The 27,661-nt window shown below is 39.4% G+C and overlaps 1 protein-coding gene across 2 annotated transcripts in view; it reads left to right on the top strand.

Annotated features, from left to right (window-relative positions):
- tafa5a (TAFA chemokine like family member 5a) overlaps positions 1-27,661 on the top strand; it is a 168,587-nt gene that overhangs the window by 115,213 nt on the left and 25,713 nt on the right. For both annotated transcript variants that reach the window (XM_059511507.1, XM_059511508.1), the window contains exon 3: positions 17,084-17,211. In XM_059511507.1, coding sequence (XP_059367490.1) covers positions 17,084-17,211 — 128 coding nt within the window. The remainder of the gene's footprint in view (positions 1-17,083; positions 17,212-27,661) is intronic.

Below are 27,661 nucleotides of genomic sequence, written 5' to 3' on the forward strand. Positions count from 1 at the left end.
GTGTGACATGTTGCCGATGGCTCCAGCTGCCAGTGTACATCCCCAGTTGTCTGTAACAATTACAACTATCATTAATATTAATGAGCATACTTTCATGGTCATAAGATAATAAAGTGCAATTTGATCACAGCCATGAAAGTTTTTTTTTTTTTTTACACTTTTTATCCTTTTTAAACCTTTTTTTTATTTATTTATTTTATCTAGCTGTTAAATTGCACTTAATGCTGAAAATAAGGTAAAATTTGCAAGTAAAACTTGCAATGATACAATTAATAATATACAGTACTGCAGCCTCAGCTGGTGTGTTGAAGGCCAAATATGTGTTTAAAAAAGGCCTGTTCTGATGGATTCAGTGTAAAATGCAAATAATGAAGTGCAACTAACCATGATAATGCACAAATTCAACAGCAAAATAAAGCTTTTATTATTATTATTATTTATTTTTATTTATTTATTTTTTTTACTTTTTTTTTAAAGGCTACTGTACACAATTTTGACACAAATGCATCTGTGACTTGGTGCAGTTTACCATGTTGCATTACAAATCCTCATCATTGAGATGCATGCTATAAAAAGTATTAGACAAAAATGACCATTACACACAGTTCTTCAGTATATGTTGGATTGGGACTTAATGTAAAATAATTACATTACATTAATTTAATTGAGTCTATGAAAACTTTATTAACGGATTGATTAATTGATAGCTTCTTAATTGCAAACTAACCTGCTAAGCAAAATAAAACTATATAACATTACACGGAATAATATAAAAATGGCAGATTGAATTTGATGCGTAAAGGCAAGACCTGAAGGAGTTCACCTCCATTGACACATTGTGAACACAGTGTCATGTCTGTGGCCCAGTGGAGGTTGCTTTCTAATCCTCTTTAATGTATGGGAAGCCTGAAACCACTATTGTAGTGACTGTTGCATGAGTTTGGTTTGCAGTCCTTTGCGTGGAAGAGCTCATGTCAGCTCTGCGGAAAGTAAGGTTCTGTTGCCGAGGCAACCCTGAGCTAGGTCTGGTGATTGGACTTTAGGGAGCGCAGCCGGTTGTCACTGTAGCTTTAGTGAAGACATTTCTTAGTGATTTCCACACTAAAGAACTTTTCACTTCAAGTAACAATAATAAGGTCAGGAATAAACTGAATAAACCACTTATTTGTGCACTGCAGATGCTATGCATTAATGCCATGCAATATCTGTGTGAGTTTCAGTGTTGGAAGATAACTAACTAACCCACCATTGCTGAGATATTTTGATCCATCCAATCTCATAAGACTATGAAACGATTTTATATTAATTCATATAATGAAAACAGGCATTGTTTTTGCTCGCCTTAGATAACCAAATTGTAGTATAGCTACTGTCAAAAAGCAACAACAACAACAGATCATCTGGCACAAAAAGTTTGAGGATCTCAAGGTGGTTGCAGCTTCTAATTAGAAAATTACATGATAACAAATACTGGATTATGGTGCCCCCATTGGTGCAAATGTAATCCATAATATTGCAAGGGGAAATTAACATGTGGATGTTGCAGCAGTTGATTACTTACTGTAACGAAAGGATAGTGGGGACAACAGCAAGTAAAACAGATCTTTATTAAGATGAATAGCACCAGTCTCATAGAGAAAATAGGGAAGCAGACACAGATCTCAGTGATGCTGGAAGATGCCGATGCAGTACACAGATCCTACTGAGTTTGATGGTATTTCCGAAGATGACGATGACTAGGCAACGCAGGCTTGCATGGACAACTCGATCCGATGGTCAGACGTGAAGTGGTGCTTCCAGTAAAAGGGGAATAGCGAAGGACATAAACTGCTACGGCGAACTTCCAGCCGGAGACAAACCAGGAGACACGAGGAGCCAAAGAAACAGGAACACAACAAGTAACATCCATAAACCAACGATCTGACAAACAGAAGACGCACGAGGTTAGTATAAATAGACAGTGGTAATGCACAACACCTGTCGCTGATTTCCCGGAGGATAATCAGCGACCACGCCCACACACACACACGTTCATTCATAAAATACACACACACAGTGCAAGGGATCGTTAATGAATTCCTCAACCGTGACAGTACCCCTCCCCCTAGGAGCGCCTCCTGGAGCTCCCAGAGGAACCTACCTGTTGATATTAATCATCAATAAGGGACTGATCCAGAATGTCCCTAGCAGGAACCCAACTTCTCTCCTCCGGACCGTAACCCTCCCAGTCCACCAGATACTGAAATCCACGTCCCCTCCGCCTTGAGTCCAGAATTCGATTTACCGAATAAGTGGGTTACCCATCTACGAATCGCGGCGGTGGGGGAACCAGGGCTGGCGGATTAATGGGTGAATAAAACACGGGTTTCAATTTGGAAACATGGAACACGGGATCAATTCTTCTGTACGCAGGATGGAGTTTGAGGCGAACTGTCACCGGACTAATGATTTTGGTGACAGGAAATGGGCCAATGAATTTGGGAGCTAGCTCATTAGAAACGGAACAGAGTGGAATGTTCCTAGTAGAATGCCACACTTTGGAACTGACGACATACACGGGAGGTCTTGACCGGTGGCGATCGGCCTTAACCTTGCTGCGTGACCTTACTTGGAGCAGAGTCTCACGGGCTCTGGTCCATGTACGGTGACACCTCTGGACAAAAGCGTGAGCGGAGGGGACCACGACTTCGGATTCCAGACTAGGAAAAATAGGTGGCTGGTACCCTAAGCTACCCTCAAACGGAGATAGGCCCATGGATGACACAGGTAGCGAGTTGTGGGCGTACTCCACCACTGAGAGTTGTTGACACCAAGAGGAAGGATTCTTGGCGGCAATACATCGCAACATTCTCTCCAAATCTTGGTTGGCTCTCTCGGTCTGCCCGTTGCTCTGGGGGTGGTAACCCGAAGATAAACTGACAGTGGCCCCCAGTAATTTACAAAATTCTTGCCAAAATTTGGAGATAAATTGGGATCCCCTGTCAGAGACCACGTCCGTCGGGAGGCCATGTAACCGAAAGGAGTGATTGATGACAGTCACCGCTGTTTCCTTGGCTGAAGGCAATTTGGGCAAGGGAATAAAATGAGTCGCCTTCGAGAACCGGTCCACTATGGTTAAAACAAACGTATTGTCTTGGGATGGTGGGAGGGCGGTAACAAAATCTAGCGCTATGTGGGACCAGAGTCTCGAAGGGACATACAGGTCTCGAAGGGATCCATACGCACTCCCTCAGACGAAATGACGTAACCTAGGAAAGGGACAGACTGTGCATGAAAAGCACATTTCTCTGCCTTGACAAAAAACCCATTCTCTAGCAACCTCTGAAGCACTCGTCTGACGTGCTGAACATGTTCCTGGAGAGACGAAGAAAAAATCAATATGTCATCCAGGTAGACATAAATGAACTGATCGACCATGTCTCTCAGCACATCATTGACGAGTGCCTGGAACACCGCTGGGCTATTGGAGAGCCCGAAAGGCATAACCAAGTATTCAAAGTGTCCCCTAGGGGTGTTAAACACGGTCTTCCATTCATCCCCCTTCCTGATGCGGACCAAATGATAAGCATTACGTAAGTCCAGTTTTGTGAAGACCGACGCTCCCTGCAACCTCTCGAAGGCTGAAGACATCAACGGCAAAGGATAAGTATTCTTGACCGTGATGTTATTCAACCCTCGGTAATCAATGCAAGGTCCAAGAAAACCGTCCTTCTTCCCCACAAAAAAGAACCCCGCCCCCGCTGGAGAAGAGGAAGGTCGGATGAATTTGGATGCCAGAGAATCAGAAATATATTTCTCCATGGCCTCCCTCTCGGGAACAGACAGAGAGTATAGCTTGCCTTTAGGTGGAGACGTACCTGGCAGTAGGTCTATAGCACAGGCATAGGGACGATGCGGAGGAAGAGAAGCAGCTCTGGACTTACTGAACACTTCCTTCAGGTCGAGGTACTCAGCGGGCACGTTTGACAAATTCACCGGCTCTTCCTGCAAGACAGAACAAGACAGAGACGAACCAGCAGACACTAAACAAGACGCTTAACACTCAGTGCTCCAGGCAGAAACAGAGTTATGTCCCCAGTCCACCCTGGGATTATGCAGCACCAAACAGGGAAGACCGAGGACAATGGGAACCTGAGGGGAGTCCATGAGGAGAAATGACAGTTCTTCAGAATGATTGCCGGATGTGATGAGTGTTATCAGACTGGTAGTGTGAGATACTGTGGGTAACTGTTGACCATTGAGTGCGTTGACTGAGATCTTGTTAGTGAGTGGTATGGTGGGTATCTGAAGCTGTTGTGCAAAAGACCTGTCCATGAAGTTACCTTCTGCCCCGGAGTCGAGAAGAGCTTGACCGTGATGTGACCGAGTTGCCCACTGCAATCTCACCGGGAGGAGGGTGGAAGAGGTTTTCTGGATGGAGACCCCGCCCGACAGGATCCTCTTCTTCACTGCCGGGCCCGCTCTTTTACTGGGCAATTATTGAGAAAATGTCCAGATCCGCCACAGTATAGGCACAATCCTCGAGATCTCCTTCTCTCTCTCTCCTCCCGGGAGAGCCGGGCTCGACCCACCTGCATGGACTTGTGATCGTCGACGAAGCTGACCGCATCACGAGCGTTGAGTGGGGAGATCCCAAAGCTCCTCTGTGTTAGTGTCGTACGAGTGTGTTGTTCCCACCGCTGCAGGCGTGCATCCACTCTTAAGGCCAGTTCGATCAAATCATCGAGTTTCTCTGGCAGGTCCAGGGTATAAATCTCGTGTTGGATGCGGTCAGCCAGCCCATGCACGAAGGTGTCCCGTTGCTCCTCCTCGTTCCAGCGGCACTCTGCGGAGAGGGTGCGAAACTCGATGGAATAGTCGGCGACGGATCTTTCTCCCTGGCGGATGTCTGCTAGCTGGCGAGCCGCCTCTCTGCCTGTGACTGCCCGGTCAAACACCCTTCTCATCTCCTCCGAGAGTGCCGCAAACGAGTCACAACAGGATCGATGGTTTTCCCACACCGCCGTCCCCCATAGCGCCGCACGTCCGGACAGCAGTGTAAGCTCGAAGGCCACCTTCGAATCTTCAGTGCAAAATGTCTGGGGTTGGAGAGCAAAAAACATTGAGCACTTGGTCAAAAAGGCTCTACAATAACTTGGCTCACCAGAATAACTCTCCGGCGCCGGCAGACATGGCTCATATTGATGGATGGATGCGGGGGAAATCGGCGGTGGGGCGCAATGGGCTGTGTCAGTTGTTGGACCTGCTGGGTGAGCCCGGACACCTGCACTACCAATGCCTGCACCGCTCTTCCAGTTGCGGCGAGATTTTCCTCCTGCCACTCCATACGGGCTATGTTGTGTGCAAAGTAATCAGTAACATCAGATCCGCTTGCTGCCCCCTGCATGGGTCAGATCGTTCTGTAACCAAAGGATAGTGGGGACAATAGCAAGTAAAACAGATCTTTATTAAGATGAATAGCACCACTCTAGGGAATAGACACAGATCTCAGTGATGCTGGAAGATGTCAATGCAGTACACAGATCCTACTGAGTGTGATGGAATAGCGAAGGACATAAACTGCTATCCAACGATCTGACAAACACAAGACGCATGAGGTGAGTATAAATAGACAGTGGTAATGCACAACACCTGTTGCTGATTTCCCGGAGGATAATCAGTGACCACGCCCACACACACACACACACACACACACACGTTCATTCATAAAATACACACAGTGCAAGGGATCGTCAATGAATTCCTCAACCGTGACACTTACTACTATAAATTATGAGTTACTTTTCAAGCCACAGATTTTTTTAACAGCTACCCCAGCATTTGTCAGCATGATGCACATTCAATTATTTTAGTTTGTCTTTCCAGAAAAGAGCACTATGACCTTGACTTGTCAGATTGAAAGCTTGAGAGATTTGAAAAGTGGCATTAGTCCCGAATCTCTGAATTTGCTTTAGTGCATGTGTGTGAGAGGGTTGGGAATTGACAACATAAAAAAAATAAACATGCGGGTAGTTGACCTAGGGAGCTGCCGTTGTGCAAATGGCTGAGTTGCCTTTAAATTTGTCCAGGGACGTTGTAGCAAGAGGTATAATACACCTGCCATTCCCAGTAAGGATTGGGCCTCTGACAGGAACATTCTGTTCTCCGTTTAAACACAAAGTGCCATCAGAGTGGAACAGAGTCGAAAAATGCTTCCATTCTCCTCTGAGTATTTCAGAAGACCTCTCTCTAGAGAGAGAGAGAGACAACTCTAGCATATGGAGAGAGCATTACAAAAGCTCAGAGAGAGAGTGTGTAAGAATACAAGAGAGAAGGGACAGAGAAAAAGAAAAACACATCTAACTTCTCCCTCTCTCAGAGAGGGGTCTCAATGGAAGGAAAATGTATTGCCTCATCTGGTTAGAAAAAATAGATCTCTGGAAAACTTTTCCCTAAGACTCCATTGACAAATGAACTATTGATTAGTTGTTGACAATTCAGAGAGCAGTGTCAAGATGGAGCACAACAGACCTAATGATGGTTCACCCAATAACAGAAAACCTCACCCCAAACTCAGGGGCGTAGCAAGCTTTTCAAAAGTGCGGGGGATGGATGTGGTTTGTTTATAAACAATAAAAACGATGAATACAGTGACAGAGGGGTACAAAATGCAGGGCTTAAAGTTCTCCGGCACCGTGCCGGATTTCCGGCTTGCAGCGTTTGGCTGGGAAAAAAAATAATCCTACATTTAAAAAAAAAAATCAGAAAAGGGGAGAGAAAAAAAATGCCCACACAAAGCTTTTTCTCTGGTGGTATAAATAATGTAACAATTTACTGTTTTTAAACATCAAAATAATATACACTTTTCTTTCATAGTTCTTCAACAGGTATGCAAACAATGTCATCGTTTCTCACTTTTTTCCCCTCAACAGGTAACGTTACAATCAAACACAACAGGGAAGTATCCACAAAAGTATTCAGCTAATCAACAAACAATGCTCAAAATATAAAAATCAGTTGCACTGGCAGTGAACCCATAAATACACTGCTTAACATTGGCAGTTTGTCCCCCCTCCTCGTCTATTCCCTGCTTTCTTTATCACAGTTATGTTATACATTGCATGCCACAATGTTACATAACCGAATTTAGCTAGCTGCTGAACAATATCCCAATAATAGCAATTAGCATTAGTCTAAAAAACGAAATATAATACCGAAAACACTCAACATGTCAACAAAACGATAACAGAACATCTTCCCAAACACATATCAAGCTTATTTAAAAACCTCGAAAGCATAAACACTCATTCAAAGTACCTGGAAAAGGGAGATGTAAATAACCATAACCGTAAGTTCTCGCCTCCTCAGCACGAGCTGAGCTGACCGATAACACCCAAGAGAGGCGAGACTTAAGGCAGAACAGCCAATCATCAGCCGGTCACACTCAAAGCCGGTGTCATGTTTGAGAGGGAGGGGGAGAGGAGGCAGCCGCAGCGAGCGCAGACACAGAGCGGCCAGAGAAACGGGGGAGTGACTTGTAGTAAGACGTTTGTGCAAAACTGAGGAAAAACTGCAGAAAACGTGCGGGTGTTGAACCCTCTCACCGGGAAAAGTGTGGGTGTTAAAACACCCACATCCCCCACGGGTGCGACGCCCCTGCCCAAACTCACACCCTTGGCAGGTGTATTATACCTCTTGCTACAACGTCCCTGGACAAATTTAAAGGCAACTCAGCCATTTGCACAACGGCAGCTCCCTAGTCACACCATTTGTGCCATTGAATATTTTTGAAAATGGAAAATGTTTAATTGAAAAATAAATAAATAAATGAATAAAAAAGTTTGTCTGCAATTATTGTTTCCATGATCACTTGTACACTATAACATTCATCTGTTTAAAGCTAGCATTCAGTGGCCAGTAATAGCAAAATGATAACTGTGTCAGGCAAACAGTGCTGATGTTTGTAAATCCAGAATATTACATAACAGGACTCAGCAAGATACCGAGTCCCGATCCGATACTTCTATAATACATAAAAAAAAGAATAAAGAAGAGCGAAATCCAGGGCGTTCAATAAATTACATTTTGAAATATATTCAAATATAAAACAGCTATTTTAAATAGGCTAGTAAAAATATTTAAAAAATTTACTGTTTTGCTGCACTTTGGATCAAATGAATGCAGGCCTGGTGAACAGAAGAGACTTCTTTAAAAAAAAAAAAAAAAAAAAAACATTAACAAGCTTACTGTTCAAAAACTGACTGGTAGTATAGGCAACTTTAATTTTTCTCTTATTTTCTGGCATTTAATTGGCTTAGAAATCTATAAATGCTGGACAATAACAAATAATAATGATTTGTTTATATACTACAAACACTGTTTATCACATAGTAGGGCAGAATAGTTTCTACACTGTAATAAATGCTGTTAATTAGCACTGCATTGTTCATATACTTTATTTATCACCTGCTGGAGATGACTTGAAAAGCAATTTATTGTCGTGATCGTATATTAATGTCTTCGTGTTTGCAGAAGTTTCTGTTTTCCTGTGAAAACCACAGCGATAGCTGGGCGATTTTGTCCATATTAGGAGTTTCCTGATATATCAGCGCGAAGGCGCGCTCCGGCTTCTAGTATGAATGAAACACACACTGCATGAGAGTTTAGCGCTCCATGATGTTCATCTCACTGTATTCTGGGTCCGAATGAAATATCAAGTCATGGACAGACTATCCTGTCTCTTTGAGTTTGAATCTATATTTATTCACACCAGCTCTTGAAAACAAAAGTGATGTCATGCCGCACGCGTTGCTGTTTCTGTGTGGAGTCAAAAGGGTCTAACTCTGTGCCACCGCATAACTAAAGATGTGTTAAAAAATAATGAGAATATATATATATGTACTATATATATATATATATATATATATATATATATATATATATATATATATATATATATATATATATATATATATATATCAGAGTCCTGATCCTAGTAAATACTGAATTAAGTTCTCTGTCATGTTTTAAGGGATAGTCACATGCATAAATTTATAAGAATATGCATGCGAATGTGCGAGATAGGAAGTGCAAGCTCATGTGAATTTCAAAGTTAAAATTTGGTAAACTCTGCTGTAAAAAAATGGTATCCTGTAAAGACATTACCAAGAGAAAACCTTGTTTATTAAAACACAATTATTTTTGGGCCAGTAAAAAAAAATAAAAAAATAAAAATAAAAATCCCCTGTATAATAAACTCATTGGTTTAAAAAGAAAAACTATCAGTTATTTGTATTTTTTTGGCAAATATACATATTTATATTTTAAGACAATATTTATTTATCTACATGAAACACTCTAGCACCAAATCTCTCCAAACTGCTCAAATTTTCAAACTACACCATCTGTCATATTATATTCAAACATTATATGAAATCTGTTTAAAATTCCTACTTATCCAAGCTACATAAGGCCTAAATAACCTTGAAACTACACGTTTTTCAGACAGTGTTCTGACAAGCATGTATTTTTATTATTTTTAGAATTATGATTATTATTATTATTATTTAAAAAATAGTTATTAATTAGTTCCCACCCAAGAAGTAATCCTGAAAGAAACATCTAAGCAGTTACTTTTTGTAATCAATCAGATCAAGAGGAGACTGGAATTACTCAACAAACATTACAACATAACTAGTAACCTTTATGACTCAAACTGATTTGCCCTAAATGTTGAGGTAAAATTCCCAGCCGTTTAATTATCGCCTGACATTAGCTAGCTTGCTCAACACTAAGTGCACAGATTCATCGGTACTACAGATAATTATGAAATGTCATTATGTGTGTGGGGCATATCCAATTATGGTGATTAACTTTTGATTGTGGGCTATATTAATCCACCATTTTCTATAGTGTTTAAGGTTGCTGCAAACTACTATTTTCATCCGTAGAGTGTAAATTGTATGATTTTTTTATGTTTTTTTTTTCTTGTAAATGTTTGTATATGTAAAAAAAAAAAAAAAAAAATATATATATATATATATATATATATATACAATGTTGCTTCTCAGGTGAATTTATTTTGTTTTTGTGGGAGGCAAAATACACCAACTTAAAAACCAGCTCAACAAGACTAGTAAACCACCTTAGGCTGTTTGGGATGATCTTTTTAGCAGGGAACGGTCCTTTAAACCTAACGTGAAAATAAAAAAAAACTCCAGGGGAATAGGGTCAGAGTTAAGGGGCAGATTCTGATCTGGAAGCTCAGCATATTTTCAAGAAGAGGGATTGTGGCCTGATGCAATAATGCATGCATATCAGAGAACATAGATCCGACAGAAAGGCTTAGCAAAGCATCACTCTAAATACATATATAATGCTCTCTCTTTCCCTGCAGCAGCAAGCCACACTCATTTATTGTTTCAATAAAACCTGTCTGTAAGTCTGAGCCCAGGTCATCAGTCACAGAACATCTTAACTGGGTCAAGACCACAGGGGCCTATTTGAGACCAGTTCGGTCCATTCTCTATCTTCAGAACTTGTAGTGCAGGTGGGACACAAACAGAGCATGAAACCGAATAGAGACCTTTAGAATAAGTTTTTGCCACAACATATTTATGCAGTTTAGTATATTGGCATTAAATTGAGCAGCAACACCATAAAGATTACAAAACAGCTAAAGGATTATTCTTAACAATTATAAAAATAAATTATATTTTTAATTGATTAGCTACATTGATTAATAAATTGTTGATTAAGGTGAATAAAATAGTCTATAAATATAGATATAAATACATTCATAATTTATTAAAGATAACATTTCATACATGAATACTAAAATGAATACTAATGCTAAAACACAGTTATGACGTGAATACATATTAATAAACATAGGCAGATAATATGTAATTACTTATCTAAATAGTTGTGTAAATGTAAATTAAAATCATACATCTACAATCTTAAAATTTTCAAGCCAAACAAATCAGGAATTTATAAATCACAGGAAATGTGTACTTTATAGAGTGTATAGCCAGTAGTGCTCTGCAATACAGGAGATGTGTGAATGTGTGCTGTTTACACCTCGGTAATGTGTGAATTGAGCTGTGAAATGTGCATGGACATGGGGTCACAAGGTAGATTTAAAAATGATCTGCCTATGGCAGAAAAAAGAGGGCATAGGACAGATTCAAAATGTAGACTTTTACTCTTACTCCATTAAAATGTTTATTTTTGTTGCATTATTTGTAAAATTGTATAATTTAAGAGTTCCACTAATATCATTTATTTTGATGCTTCATGGAGAAATTAATTTGAATGGGATAAACATTTCTAGAAAGAACATACATGTAGTGTGCAACAGTAAGATTCTAGATTCTAGAAAGATTCTAGAAACCCTTTTCTACTCTTTTTTTTATTATTATTTAACAACTGTAGAAAGAAAAGAAAAGAAAAGAAAAGAAAAGAAAAGAGGTTCAGGTAAAGTAAATGCCTAAAAAGATGTTCACCATCATGAAATGCATGTGTATTAATGTTTCCAGTCCAAATATGTGAATTAATGGGTGTGCATGTCTGTTTGTTCCCTTTAATAACACAAAAATGGTGTGTGCCACAGGGCACTTTTATGAACTAGACATTATTACTTTTCTTTAATAATAACAGACTCCTTTAAAACAATTTCAGTGCTACCAAGCCTTCAACAGAGATCATATAACTGCACTAACATTACCACAGGGTGCTGCTATTGAATTACTACAAGTAAATTGATCCAGGACATAGCTGTAAAATAGTCAGCATCTTAGTGCAGATAATCATTAGACTGCACGAGAGAGAGAGAGAGAGAGAGAGAGAGAGAGAGAGAATCATAATCACAAAATCATTTAGTAATAATTTTCATAATAATATTAACAAGATAAATGATTTAAAAAAAAAAAACTGGAAGATATTACAGTAACATTTGGTTTTCTCATAGCAATTATGCTTCGTACCGTCAGACTTTTAAATTATTAGCCCATGTAGGGGTTGACATTTCCACCGTTGGCTCACAGCTACTCCTGCTGTAGGGAGGAAATGTCAGCATGCATCTGTGAGTCCATGATATCACTCAGGGTGAGGTTTGCAGATGCCGGGCTGCAAGCACCAGTCCACACGGCCCCACAGCGCAACCAAACAGACAGAAAGTCTCGGCAAATAGTGCTGTGCCAAATGTGCCTGCCAATTAGGGTTCAGCCTGGCATTTACCAAACAGCAGTGAGGATAAATACACTGTCCCCTCCTCCGTACATAACGAGGGTCTGTAAACAATAACAAATTTTATCCCAGACAAAAATTAATGTGAATGTGCATAGGAAGGTTGATTAAATAACAGATGCTGCATCTCCACTTGAGATTTCAGCTCTTTTTTTTTCATCGGATAGGAAGGATAGAACAGTTATTACAAAAAAACTAAAAAAAAAACAAAAAAAAAAACAGTTCGACTACCAGCATTATTCAAAATATATAAATCTAGTAGGAATCCAAGGATCTGTATCCAACCCAAATTGTACAGTCCAATTTTAAGACAAAATCCAAACAAAATTACTCATCTCCTTTTAATTACAGGTGTTTGCTAATGCAAGGATTCAGAAAATTGCTCTTTACTTTTCTATGCAATCAGATTTAAGATTGTTACCTGTCAGACAGTAAAATAAGTAAACGAATGACTTAGACTGAAGCAGGTACCTAAAGACTAGAATATCATAGATTTGGTGGTGGGCTCTTTGACTTTTGTAATCTGTTTTTGTTTTGTAATGTAACATTTTACTTTTATGAGTGTAATATGTAGGGAAGGATTTGTATATACCAGAAACTTATTGTATTGTTAAAAGCGGTGACAAGATGATTTTAGAGACACTGAACAATTTGCGGCATGATGGGATTAGTGAGCAAGGGTTTGACTAGTTTGACTAGCAACTGATTTCTTTACTTCTGCATTGATACACATAAGCCTTACAAACACAATTAAAAACTATGTTAAAATACACAACAGATGTTTACTTCATCCCAATTACAAGCAATATAAACAGCATATATGGTTAATATGGCATATGCCCTTTACGTTTGTTAGATCTCATTTGTGTTACAACCTTGTGTGGGAATGGAAGAAACCGAAACACAAAACTCACTTACTCTCACACTCTCACAGCAAAAGGCCAATGAGAATGAGTTTGAAAAAAAAAATGAATTGTATAATTTTTCTTTTTCAAACATCATACAATGGTAAAGAGAGAAAACAAAGCAGTGACCCACAAGGAGAGGATAATGAACTGACAATGGCATGCCATGTTGGAAATGCCTGTGCAAAAATGAAGACACTCTAAATTTGCTTAAAAGGGTCTGTCATTACTGAGCAGCAAGTGCAGCTGCGAATTTTAATGCGTGAGAGCAGAGAGGATGGGCACCCGGCCAGGGACATGAAGAACATGCACATGCCTGTCACCAGAGCAAGACATAGGGACCCGACACTGGACAAGACCACTGGAGCATGGAGGCATTGTGTCTTTGAATAAAACTAGAAATCTAATTAAGGGTCAAATAAGCTGTTAATAATAACTTTATTAAGCAGAAATTATGTTGTGAATTAAGTGCTCCAAGGTGCCATATTACAGCATATATATTTTGTGATTTAATTTAGCATAAATGTAATTTAAAAGGACCTATAGACTGTATCAATAGATTTGGTCAATACATTATGTGACAATAATCAGTCCTTACATCTGATCTGTATATATATATATATATATATATATATATATATATATATATATATATATATATATATATACTTTTGCATCAGATGGCTATACCTAGATTGCACACATTTTAAAATGCATAGCTACTATCAGATCTGGCTAAACTCTTGCCCTCCTGTATATCTGCTCTCTCCTGCCAGACCTTGCTTCTCTACAGCATTAGGTAAGATTTATTACCCAGGGTTCCTGGCTGTTGACATGAGTGTGATAAAGCATTTCAACAAGATGAGTGTCCCAGTGTGGGTGTTATGATGTTATACTTTCTCTTATCGCCTCCAGATGAACTGTGCGTCTAGCCCCATCCCAGAGGCAGATTACATCCAGGTTGTTTTTATTTTATAACGTAGAGTTGTCTTTCAATTCTTCCACTCACACCTGGAGAGTGACTACGCAGTGGTGGAAAGTGTCTGGAAGTTTGAATAGCCCCTTGTGAAAGTTCTGACCCTGGATGAAATTGATTAAAATGTTGCAGTAGCTCAAATTAACTGACAAGACTAGCTTGTCAGTAATGTATAACATCAGATTATGTGCACTGTGATTACATGCACCCTGTTTCTTAAAATAATTTCAGTCTGGGTGGGTTTAAGCAGGTGTCCTTTCCTTTTATGTATGACTGGATTAATAATCGGTGCTAACACTGAATCAAACTGCCCAGGAGGACAAATTACAGTATTAAAATGATCACACTGTGCTCCATTATAAATTCTGCATGAGTTTCCGGGCCAGGTAATGTTGTAATTAAGGCACTGACATCCAACAACAGAGATTTTGTTCGGATACTGCATAGTGCATAATATATACTTAATATTTGATATTTAAAAAAATAAAAATAAAAATTAATAAAAACACATTATGCAGCATTATTATTCCAGATGGTAAGCGTTCCAGATTGTAGTACAGTATGTAACATTGCTGTCATGTGGTTTGTAGTTTTCATCTGAGAAAATTAAAACTTTAATTTTGTATTTAATAAAACTGTTTGCAAATTAAGGTTCTGGCTATGTTCAAGATGGAATACTAGTTACTAAATATTGTGCAGAATACACAATATACTGTATGTCTTTTAAAATTATAGTAAGTGAAACTTAATAGAAATAAAGTTTCAATAAGTAGTATGCTTGTTATCATTGATCTATTCAGTGTACTTTGTGGTTGTTATAGTAGTTGTTTAAAATTATAACTATCCTATACATACCAACATTTGAGTGGCACTGAAGCAAATGTCTTAATTCCACTCAGCTCTCTTGATTACAGATTCGCTGTATTCCTCCATTACACCTACAATTAGGCCTGATTGCGCCCCCTTTTGTCTCGTTGTGGCTTCTGAAATTCACAAAAGAAAAAAATAAATAAATAGAATAATAAAATTAATAATAATTATAATACAAATATTATAATACAAGTACTCTAATTCTCTTTATCCCTCTAAATATTGCTCTAAGATGCTTTACATCAGCAGCCTAAACATAGTAAAACTATGTAGAAAAATAGACATTGTAATACACTCCCTTGACATATATGATTTCTTAAGTCAAGAAATAGAGCTGGCATGTTGTGTTGTAATGTAATAAGATAGCGTATGCTGGGATCTGTAGTTTGGCTAATTACATTTAGTTTGTACATGATGCAATTCATAATATACTGGCAATCAAAAGGTATACATAACAACAACTTAACTGAATAATCTTCCAACTTTGAATATTCATCGAATCAAATCAAAATATATTTATTTATAGAGCACTTTTTTAAAACAACTATTGTTTCCCAAAGTGCTGTTCATCCAGCACAATCTTAGCCTTTAAGGAACAGTCATAATCAAAGTAAAACCATTTTACACATAACAACAATAACAAACAATAACACTAACCAAAAACACAAACAGCTCTCATACGGAGTTAAATGCCAGATCATAAAAATAAGTCTTAAGAATGGATTTAAAAAATAGCAAGTGCTTGGGCCTGCTTAACATATAGAGGCAAGTTATTGAAAAACTGTAACCTGACAGGTTTTTACTTATTGTGGGATCTAAAAAAAAAAAAAAAAACATTGTCATTGTAACAGTTATGTAAAGTTACAATGTAAATAAAGTAAACATGTGGCATGTGTATTTATATATTGCACTTACATAACAGAGTACATTACATTTCATGTAAAGTTTGAAATATAAGTTTCTAAAACAATGGCCATTGTATTGTCATTTAATTTATATAGAAACTGTCACTGTCTCTCCCAAGGGACTAATGCTAATGCAGGTATGTTAAAGTGGCCTACTTTTATATAAATCCATCTGCGTGAGAAATCTCTGACAAACCTTTAATCTCTTTATTATTATTATTATTATTATTTCTTACATTTTTTTTATCTTATTCGAATGCTTTCAAATGCTAGACTATTTTTACTATCTCATGCTTATGTAAAATTCTTCCACAGGGTAATGTCTTTCTCCTACAAGTAGAAGCGACATCATGTTATGTCATACACAACACTAGTTCAATGTGTTACAGTAACCTCTTTTATACTTGACAAGCAGGGACAGTTCTGATGGGGTGAAAAGTTAAATCTTTTGACACATGTTTGTAGCTAACTTACTATAAATGGTATCAATTGAAAGTAATGCATTCAGTCTTAAGATGTTCAGCTATAGTGTCACTGTATTTAGTGTAGTATGATTACCAACAGGTGATTCTTAGTCGATGTGTGATGTCAGTTAGCAGTTAGTTAGTTCATCACAATAATTATGGACATGTTTGTTTATCAAGCAGAAAGTGTCACTATACTTCTTGTCTTAAATGTAAACATTATATATTTTTGACTATCATTTCCAAACTAACAAACTTTATTTTGTGTATTTTTTTTTCTTTAGAAGAGTGCCTGTGTTGTATGTATTTAAAATAAATTCCAATTGGTTTGACATTTTGTCATCTAATGCAAACACATTCATGCATTCTTAAGTGTACAAATATTTAATTTTATTTTTAAATTGTTGTGGGGGAGGGGTTGTTTTGTGTGTGTGTGTGTGTGTGTGTGTGTGTGTGTGTGTGTGTACTGATACATATGATTTATGAGGACACTTCCTGTGGCTTAAAAAAACAAACAGAATGATGTTTTATGAAATTCAAATATTGCAAATAGTTTTCTGTCTAGGGTATGTAAAGGTGTAGGGTTAGTGTAGGTTGATAGAAAATACCGTTTGTACAGTAAACCACAAATGCAAGTGTGTGTGTGTGTGTGTGTGTGTGTGTGTGTGTTTTCTGTGTTTTTTACTTCCTTTTAGATCATATCATCTTAACCTTTTCTCTGGTCTTGATTCACAGCTCGTATCGTGAAGACCAAGCAGTGGTGTGACATGGTGCCCTGTCTAGAGGATGAAGGCTGTGACCTGTTAGTAAATAAATCAGGCTGGACTTGTACACAGCCCAGCGGCAGAGTGAAAACTACAACGGTGAGACTTATTCCAATAATCACTTTCAAATGTCACTCTGTTTACCAGGGCTGCCCCAAATAGTCGACTAACAGTTAGTCGATCAGAAGAGGCGTGTTCAAACAAAATGTTATTAGTCGCTTAGTCTGAGAAAAAAATAAAATAAAATACACTGGCAAAGTCATGCAGTCCATGAAGAACGGAAAGGCTGGTCTATGGTAATACCAGTGATGTAGTTGAGGGTATACGCAAGTGTAAGGCGCATACCCACTTCTTTATAAGTCAGCTTTGTGTAGACCCACTTCTAAATCCTCTCTGATGAACATCATTCATTAGTGTCCTGCATGAGGTACAATCATGACAGTCTACCACATGAATAGCTAATCCAATAGCATGTAAAAAAAAATAAAATGAATAAATAAAAAAACAAGTCCCTAAACCCTCCTTTGAAATATGTTTGATGATTGCGGTCACTCCATCCTTGACCCCAGCCAGAAATCTTTTACTCTGTGTAGTCAAGCAGCAGAAGTAAAGTGACAATATGCAAATACTACTGGCCCATTTTGGGGTGAACCAAATATACAAGACTAGTTTTACAAGTGTTCATCCTTTGCTGGGTCACTTAAAAAAAATTGGGGCATAAATTGAGAGTATACCCACTTCTCCAGGCACCACCAAACCACTGGGTAATACCTTACATACAAACGTTCGCCTCATTCATTCATTGACCTCAGACATCGATGGAGGCATCAGTGTGCTCACTTGCTCTTGAAATACTCCCTTATTTTTGCTCATACAGATGCGAGTAATACACATTTCGAATCTTTAAAGAATCTTTATTTATGTGCACTCACAATAACAACAAAATATGGCGCTTTTGTAATATAATTAAAAGCAAACAGGAGGCTCTTATATCTTGTTCATTGTGAACAATTGCAAAACGTCTGGGTTACGTATGGTAACCCTCATTCCCTGAAGGAGGGAACAGAGACCCCAAGTCGGTGACCGACACAAAATGGGATATCGCTTCAATAGTCCAATCTACTTCGAGTGTAAACTAACCGAGCCAATGCACATTGGCATGCAATTATTGCATCCAGCTGCCGCTGATCACTGCATGAGTATAAAAAGGCAGCAGATGCAATGCATACCAGATTTTCGATGAGGAGCCGAGCCGGAGACCCGGCAGCTCAGCGGCGGTACAACAACCATGTCGACGGGACGTGGCGTCTCCGTTCCCTCCTTCAGGGAATGAGGGTTACCATAAGTAACTGAGACGTTCCCTTTCAGTCGGTCACTCTTGACACCACGTCAGTGACCGACGCAAAATGGGATCCCTACCAAAGCTCCATGGGTGCCACCCCTTGCTGTGCCCTGTGCGAGCTGCCTGCACCCCTATTAGCTGTAGGCCGGGGCTCGGAACAAGTAGTTCCACTCACCATTGTCAAAGCCCTACCTCACTGGGTGAGATTGGATAACACTGGGAAAACGTACCTGTTCTGCTTGGAACTGGGATGCTGCAGAAGCCCCATCCTTCCCGAAGGAGGTCTCTGGAGCAAATACACATATAGCATCCGTTTAGGTGTATATGGAGAAATTTGAGGTGATTAAAACCCTCTTGGGAAGGCAGAAGCTGCCGCAGAAACATGGGCTCTAAGGCTATACCGTGGACTACACATATGAGTACCGCTTAGGTCTTAATATGGAACCCAGCCTTCCATGGTTCTCATGGATTTATCATGAAGGCCTGGCGCCGGATGTTCCGCCGTGTCCAGCTGCCTAGGGTGATGGAGGATCTCAACAGGGTCTACAGTACAGACACTCTGGAGCAGTTTAAGCAAGCCGACACTAACCGGGGCCTCTCAGTGCCACTACCTGTTTGAGGTGAGAACACAGGAGGATACCAGCTCTACACGAAGGCTATAGAACCTAGCGAACGTGTTAGGAGTCTCCCAGCCCGCAGCTCTACAAATATCTGTCAGCACGGCACCACAAGCCAGCGCCCAGGAGGATGCAACACTTCTAGTTGAGTGAGCTCATAACCTGAACGGGCAGGGCACACAATCCAGTGGGCCATCCTCTGCGTAGAGACGGCATTCCCCTTCTGCAGGCCTCCATAATAGACAAAGAGCTGGTCTGAGGTTCTAAAACTTTGTGTCCCGTCTACGTAGCATCTCAATGCTCAGACAGGACATAGTAAAGCCAGGGCTGGGTCTGCCTCCTCCAGGGGCAGCGCTTGCAGGTTCACCACTTGGTCTTTGCAGGGTGTAGTGGGAACCTTGGGCACGTAGCCAGGCCGGGGCCTCAGAATTACCTGGGATTCAGCCACCCCAAACTCTAGGCATGAATCGTCGACCGAAAATGCATGCAGGTCCCCTACCATCTTGATGGAGGCCAGTGCAAGCAGGAGCAGAGTTTTCAATGAAAGAAACTTTCGCTCTACTGAATGCAAAGGCTCGAATGGGCCCTGCTGTAGTGATTTAAGCACTATAGTTAGGCCCCAAGAGGGTAAAGAGGAGGGTGGGAAAGTATTTAACCTCCTGGCCCCTCTAAAGAACCTGTCGATGAGTTCATGCTTACCCACAGACTTCCCATTTATGGGGTCATGGTATGCAGCAGTTTCGACGAACAGGTTCCACTTCAAGGCATAAGCGTGTCTTGTAGATGGTTTTCTTGCCGAAGTGATGGTGTTCACTACCTCTTGGGGTAGTTCACCTAGAACCTCCGCGTCCCATCCAGGGACCAGACATGGAGTTTCCAAAGGTCTGGATGCGGGTGCCAAATGGTGCCCCATCTCTGAGTCAGTAGATCCTTCCTCAGAGGAATCGACCAAGGAGGGGCTGTCACGAGGAGCACTAGCTCAGGGAACCTGGTCCGATTGGGCCAATACGGCGCCACTAGCATGACTTGCTCCTCGTCCTCCCAGACTTTGCACAGTGTCTGTGCGAGAAGGCTCACTGGGGGAAACTGGGGGAAATTTGCGTAGGCCCCGCGGCTAGCTGTGTGCCAGTGCGTCCATGCCGAGAGTTCCCTCAGTCAGGGAGTAGAAAAAATTGCAGTGAGCGGTCTCTGGAGAAGCAAACAGGTCTACCTGAGCGTCTCTTCGAAACGTCTCCAAATCAGCTGGATCATTAGGGGATGGAGTCGCCATTCTCCTGGGAGCATTGCTCAAGACAGCTCGTCAGCTGTACGGTTGAGTATGCCTGGAATGTGAACGGCACGAAGTGACCTCAGAACCTTCCGACTCCAAAGGAGGAGGTAGTGGGTGAGTTGTGACATGCAACGGGAGCGCAGACCACCTTGCCAGTTGATGTACACAGTGGTCGCTGTGTTGTCCGTTCGGACCAGCACATGCTTGCCTCGTAAGTGACCTTTGAGACGGTTCAAGGCAAGGTGCACTGCTAACAACTATAGGCAATTGACCACTCGAAGCGCAAGGTCAGTGGCAGTTTGGAGTTCTTCCAGAACCGCTGGATCGTGACCATCATCATGCATGTTCTTCAGTGCCGGACTTAGGACACAATTGCATCGCTACCGCGCGCTCCACCGGCTGGATTGCCAAATACCCCTTCGCTGCACCGCCATCAAGGGTGGTGAGGGAGGAGGAGCCCATCAGCCAGTTTCTGCCAGTAAAAGGTGCCTTCCACGACTTGGTGAGCTCATCATGCACTTCCAGGAAGAAAGGCACTGGGGTGGGGCACTGAGAACCAGCGCGGGCCGTCCTGAGAAACCAATCATCCAGCTTGGGCCGTCCCGAGAAACCAATTATCCAGCTTGGAAACGGTGGAGGATTTCACTCGTCCATGAAAGCCACCTCAGCGTGCTCGACGCTCAGACACATGAGGCAGCGATCGTGACCATCACCCGTTGCCAGGTAACGACCGCACCCAGAAACGCATGGGTGAAACGGCATCCTTATAAGGATGATCCGTCGTCTTGACAAAGACACACCTGTGAAGCTCTTTTAGAAAAATTTGCTCTTTAGGAAATGCTCTTTTAGTGCTGAGGCACACAGGGGAATTGGCCGCTTGCAACACGACAGGGGGTAGTGCAGCCTGAAGTCTGCAATCCACTCGACACAGGAACTGAAGCGCCGTCTCGCCAACACACGAAGCTTACGAGAGCCACAGCAGACACAGTTGAGAAGAACGATACTAATGCTCGGCTTTGAAGCGAAAAGCTGGTATGTATTTCACCTGCTGCCTTCTTATACTCGCGCAGTGATCAGCGGGAGCTGGATGCAATAATTGCATGCCAATGTGCATTGGGTTGTTTAGTTTACACTCGAAGTCAATTGGTCTGTCGAAGCGATATCCCATTTTGCGTCGGTCACCGTCATGGCGTCGAGAGTGACCGACTGAAAGGGAACTGCAAAATTTTGTATATGAAAACAAAAAACTATAAAGAGTGAAATTTCTACTTTCAAATTAACCAATTCAAATGAAAAACGAATTCTCAGATTATGTTATCCGTATGAAACATGCATGCAGGAGCATCTCTACAGCGGAGATGACGAGTAAAAATCTTTAGTCGAGGACAGCCCTACTGTTTACAGTTCTTTATTTATGTAATGTCTCAAATTTAGAGTGAAACAAGATATTCATTTTTTTTTAAATGGAGTAGGTCTGGATTTTATCCATTGGGAATTTATTAGATTGTGAAAAATTAGCTCTTCAGTTCACAGTAGAAGTCAGTGGTAAAGGAAAGTATCTTGAGAAGTGGTGCATTTTATATTTTAAAGAAAGATTATAAACTCATTATATATGTTAATATATATTTTTATATTTTTATTTTTAATGCTTACCATTTGTATTTAATAGCATCATAAACATATGTGCCCAAATGAACACCATGAGTTCATTTTGGCATATATACTTATAGCATCAGTTCTGATTTCATGTAATCGGTATACATAAGCCACTTTTTCACTGTTGGGCCAGTGAGCCAGTGCTTTAAATGACTTTACAAATACAAGAAACGTGGCTTTCGAAGGAAAGATTTCTTTCAAATAGCCCACCTTTCAAATTGGTATGTTTCGCAGGGCCACAAATAAATAAATGAGTGTTATCAACGTAACAGTGAAAGCTAACACTGTGTTTCCTGATTATATCTCCGAAGGGTAACATGTAAATTGTGAAAAGTAATGGCCCTAGTACTGAGCCTTGAGGTACTCCATACTGCACTTTTCATTCACTGCAACTAATTAACTAATTAATCTTAATAAATAAGATTTGAACCATGCTAATGCACTTCCATTAATGCCAACAAAGTTTTCTAGTCTGATCAAAAGAATGTTGTGGTCAATATTATCGAACACAGCACTAAGATCCAGTAACACTCATAGAGAGATACAATCATGATCAGATAATAAAAGCAGGTCATTTGTAACTCTAATGAGAGCAGTCTCAGTACTTTGATATGGTCTAAATCCTGACTGGAAATCCTCACAGATACTATTTTTCACTAAGAAGGAATATAATTGTGAGGATACTACCTTTTCTAATAGCTTTGACAGAAATGGGAGATTCAAGATCAGGCTGTAATTAACTAGATCTTTGGGGTCAAGTTATGTTTATTTTTTTTTTTTTTTTTTTTATAAAAGGCTTAATAACGGCCAGTTTGAAGATTTTGGTGAAATATCCTAATGACAATGACAAACTGATAATAGTCAGAAGAGGATCTATGACTTTTGGAAGCACCTCTTTTAGTTTGGATGGAATAGGATCTAACATGTTGTTGGTTTAGATGATTTAACAAATGTATTAAATTCTTCCTCTTCTTTATTAAAGAATGAGTATAATTGTTCCTCAGGGGATCTGATGTGATACTGTAGCTGATGGCTGCATTGTTACAATTTTCTCTCTAATAGTATCGATCTTGGAATTCAAGTAGTTCATAAAGTCATTACTGCTGTCCTGTTGGGAAATGTCAACGTCTGTTGGTGCTTTATTTTTCATTAATTTAGCTACTGTATTGAATAAATACCTGGGGTTATGTTTGTTTGTTCTAAAATACACAAAAAGTGATCACATCTAGCAGTTTTTAATGTTATTCTGTAGGATAGAGTACCATGCAAAACAAAAAAAAGTTTTGTTTTTCTCCAGCTATGCACCTTTTTTTCAGGCTGCTCTCTTTATGGCACAAGTGTGCTCATTATACCACGGTGTCAAATTATTTTCCTTAATCTTCCTTAAGCGCAAAGGAGCAATTGTATCTAAAATGCTAGAAAAGAGAGAGTCCATAGTTTCTGTTAAATCATCAAGCTATTGGATATACTGAGGAATTGAGATAAATCAGGAAGATTACTTACAAAGCTGTCTTTTGTGGTAACAGTTATGGTTTTACCATATTTGTAACAAAGAGTCAAATTTACAGTTTTAGCTATATGGAGTTTACACAAGACTAGATCATGATCTGATATGTCATCATTTTGCTGCAGAATTTAACTGTTAACATCAATTCCATGTGACAGTATTAAATTTAGAGTATGATTTCGAAAATGATTAGGACCTGATACGTGTTGTCTAACCCCAATAGAGCTCAAAATTTCTAGAGATGCTGATCCCAATGCATTTTTTTTATCATTATCAACATGGGTATTAAAATCACCAACAATTAAGACTTTATCAGCAGCCAACACTAACTCTGATAAAAATATAAGCAAATTATTTAATAAAGTCTTTATGGTGCCCTGGTGGCCAGTATACAGTAGCCAGGACAAACATTGCTGGGGATTTATCATTAACATTTGTTTCTTTGGATAATGTCATATGAAGCAACATTACTTCAAACAAGATAATCTACAGCTTAATCAACTATGCTATAAGCGATTAGGTTGATTGGGTTATATTTAACCATAGAAAATGATCCTTGAATCTGTAGAATCAGTGGAGTTCAAGATGAGAGAGAACTACTGATTGCAGTAATCAGTAATCTTTCACATGCAAACAGAGAAAGCATTTGCTCATCAGTGATGCCTCGGGTAAACGGGGCTTTGAAAATGTAGGGGCGTGCTTTGGTTGTTGCTTAAAAAGGATATGTAAAGTTGCAAAGACTAAATTCTTAAATCTAAATAGATATTTTTTTTTTTTAAAAGTTAAGAGTCACCCATGCCTGCCTAAAACAGTTCATTGTAACACACACACACATGTCTAGGTCACAATGTGAGAAGATTTGCATAACGTCGCCCAAATGTTCATGCAAAGAAAGAAGGCATAACTTTTTTCTCTCTGTTGCCGCCACCGTCATGTCATGGAGACAATGTGTGTTTCCATGTGAAAGCGAAACTAATTTGTTTGGTCTTCCAAAAGAGGACATAACGAGACACCGGTGGTTAAGTTTTATTTACAATACTGTCCCAGAATAGTTCAACCCAAATATTTAGATGTGTGCAGCACATTTTATGGAGGACTGTTTCCTGATCCTGGCAGAGTAGACTACAATGCCGGCTGTTCTAAGTACGTTTACATATTTTAATGTAAATTTAAGTGACTAAGTATGTTTACATATTTAAAGGATTTGCCACTGATGATTCAAACGTGAGTTTTGAGCAGTGTAGAGTAGTGCTTGTTGTTTCTTTGATTCTCAATTCTGGAACTGAGAACCGCTGGAATTGTCATTATAATCCCTAATTATGTCCCAACTATATGTAACAAATGCCTCGTTTATAATGGGTTTTAATATTTTTGTCTCAGCAGTCCGGGACACACGGCATAACAGTTTAGTAAGGGTCGTAACATTTCCATCACACGCTTGAGGTATTCGGCCAATAACAATTTTCAGAATGATGAGCTTTGTAAAAATCTGCGTGTTTCAGAAATGTAGTGCATAGAGGAGAAACAATAATGTACAGAATGTGGAAAATACACACAAAATACTGTTCTTTTTAGTAATGTCATATGACCCCTTTAAGTGCTGCCTCCAGGAGATTGGTGAGATTTGTTGGTTAATGGAGAGTTAAAAGAATAATTTTCAGAATTTATTCCAAAAAAAGTGAAATTCTTTTATTTACTTAGCCTCATGCCTTTCAAATCTGTGACATGCAACAACCAATGACACTCATTGTGTTTGATGTCCAACTTTTACCATAGGCAGCACAACTGATTACTTGCATCATTCCTTTAAGTTGTATCTTTTTCCCCTTTGGAGCTACACAGACATGGTTAGCATGTACTTTTGTTGTCAGAGATATGTTAATTTAAACAGATATGTTAATTTTGAATGTTAATTTATATAATTTCTGCTTTTGTGTTCCATAAAAAGACAGCATATGTGTAAGGAACAACATAAGGGAAAATACATAACAGCTTTTCAATCACTTGAGGTTAACATTTCCATTAACAACGCTAAAGTGTGTTTGAAGATGTCTGTCTTTTCAAACATTTCTGACAAAGTGAAAAAGAAAGTGAATAGACAGAAGGTTCTAAATAAACACATGGAGGTTGTGGATGACACATGCCAAGGCATTGCCGCTGTGGGTGTTGGGGTCTGTGTAATTGATCCCAATGTGCCAGCATAGGACCATAGGACACATCCTTGCCTGGTCTTGGACAGCATCACCATGGAGATGACAGCTGCTCCTCCTTGCATGCACACAGCCTCTGTAAACCATTGGCGCCCACTGCCAGCTCCTGTCTAAAGGATCCAAGTCAGCACTGGTCACCAAGAACTTCCATTTTGAATCCGAGAACATTCCCCATTTACTTGTGACGGTGTCATTTTTTAACATCATGCAGTATTTAGAAGAACTATAAGATATCAGAAAATAATTTATTTGTTTAGTCAAATGACGGTTTTGTCAAACTAAACGCTTGGTTCCTAAAGTTTGGTGCCATTCTTCTGTATCTCTCAGTGCCCAAGCTGGCTATTTTACCCAGACAATCCCGGCAGCCATTTATTTCTTTCAAGGTTTCTTTGTTATAGTGCCTTGCCAACCCTCCTATTTTCAGCTGCCAAAGCAGTCTTTTCTAATTTGTTAAAAGAGACATGGTACTGTTGAGTAGCCCTTATTTTGAGTCTTCCTTGCTACCATCACCACACACAATGTCATATTTATAAACAGTAGAATTAAGCCAATATTAAGCTTTAGTTCTGAGCCAAAACGTGATTAATTTTAAACTAGCATCAGATGAGGAATCAATTCCTTCGTTTGTTCATTCATTCATTCATTCTTTTTTATTTTATTTTTTCCTAATGTGATTTTTCAATAGTTTCCACAAGTCTGCATTTATGTATGCATGTACGTATTTAAACAATCTTTTTTGTTACTGCTGTTTGCAAAACACTTTCATGGTGTTACATGAGCCGACATCATCTGAAAACAGACTGTAAGAAATGCACACCTCAAAAGAGAACCAGTCTGTTCTTTATATAATTGGTAAATGGACTGCATTTATATAGCGCTTTCAACAGACCACATGGCCATCCAAAGCGCTTTACAATTTGCCTCACATTCACCCATTCGCACACTCATTCACACACCAACTGTGGTGTCAGCCATTCAAGGCGCCATCCAGCTCGTCGGGAGCAGCTGGGGTTAGGTGTCTTGCTCAAGGACACCTCAACACTTGGTCAGGTGGAGACGGGGATTGAACCACCAACCTTCCAGTTTGTAGACAACCTACATGAACCACTGAGCCATTAATTATTAATGAAGCAACTACTATGTATTACACAATCCCTCAGCTATTTTATGATTAATTTATTTATATGGAGCTGTGATACTGCAATTCCCTAGATTTCTACTGAGAAATGCAACATGAAAAGCATGTTTAAGATAAATATAGTTATAGATTTGAATGGCTGCATGAATTTCCCTCAAGGGGGCAAAGCTGCATATTCTGCCAGAAGGAGTTTAACACACTCAAAACCCTTCACACTAGACTGACATTATTACTTCTGATAGATACTGCTGGGTTCAGCAAATATTTATCACTTTTCAATCATCTCAGCTTTCTGTCTGAATGATATTTAGCGGTTTTGTGTGTTCTGACTTTAGTCTCTCCAAAACATGAATGGTATAAATAGTTTTGCAAATTCAGAGGCAGTACAGTAAATATAAATTGTCCAGATTTAGCTGAGAGGTCCAAATCCAGCTAAGAGCTTCACATTACCCAAGTGGATGATCGTTAGATGATCTAAATAAATGTGGCACTGCCTCTGAATAGGGCTGGGTAAGAATATTGAATATTCAAGTAATGTTCATTTGACTGATTCAGAACAGTTTGTATAAATAACATATTTGGAAATATTGTAAATCATATTGTCTTGCATTTTCTTGCATTATATGTTCTTGCATTCATGATTTAAATATTTTAATTAAATTTTTTAATTTATTAAAAAATAATTCAGTAGTGTTTTTTTCTTTTATTTATTAGTCATTTGTTTTGTGCACAATAATTGTAATTATAGTTTATCGTTCTTTGGTTGCTGTAAGATATGTTATTATTATTTTTATTATTATTATTATTAT

The sequence above is a fragment of the Carassius carassius genome, chromosome 26 (assembly GCF_963082965.1).
Source record: "Carassius carassius chromosome 26, fCarCar2.1, whole genome shotgun sequence".
In the NCBI taxonomy this organism is placed as follows: Eukaryota; Metazoa; Chordata; class Actinopteri; order Cypriniformes; family Cyprinidae; genus Carassius; species Carassius carassius.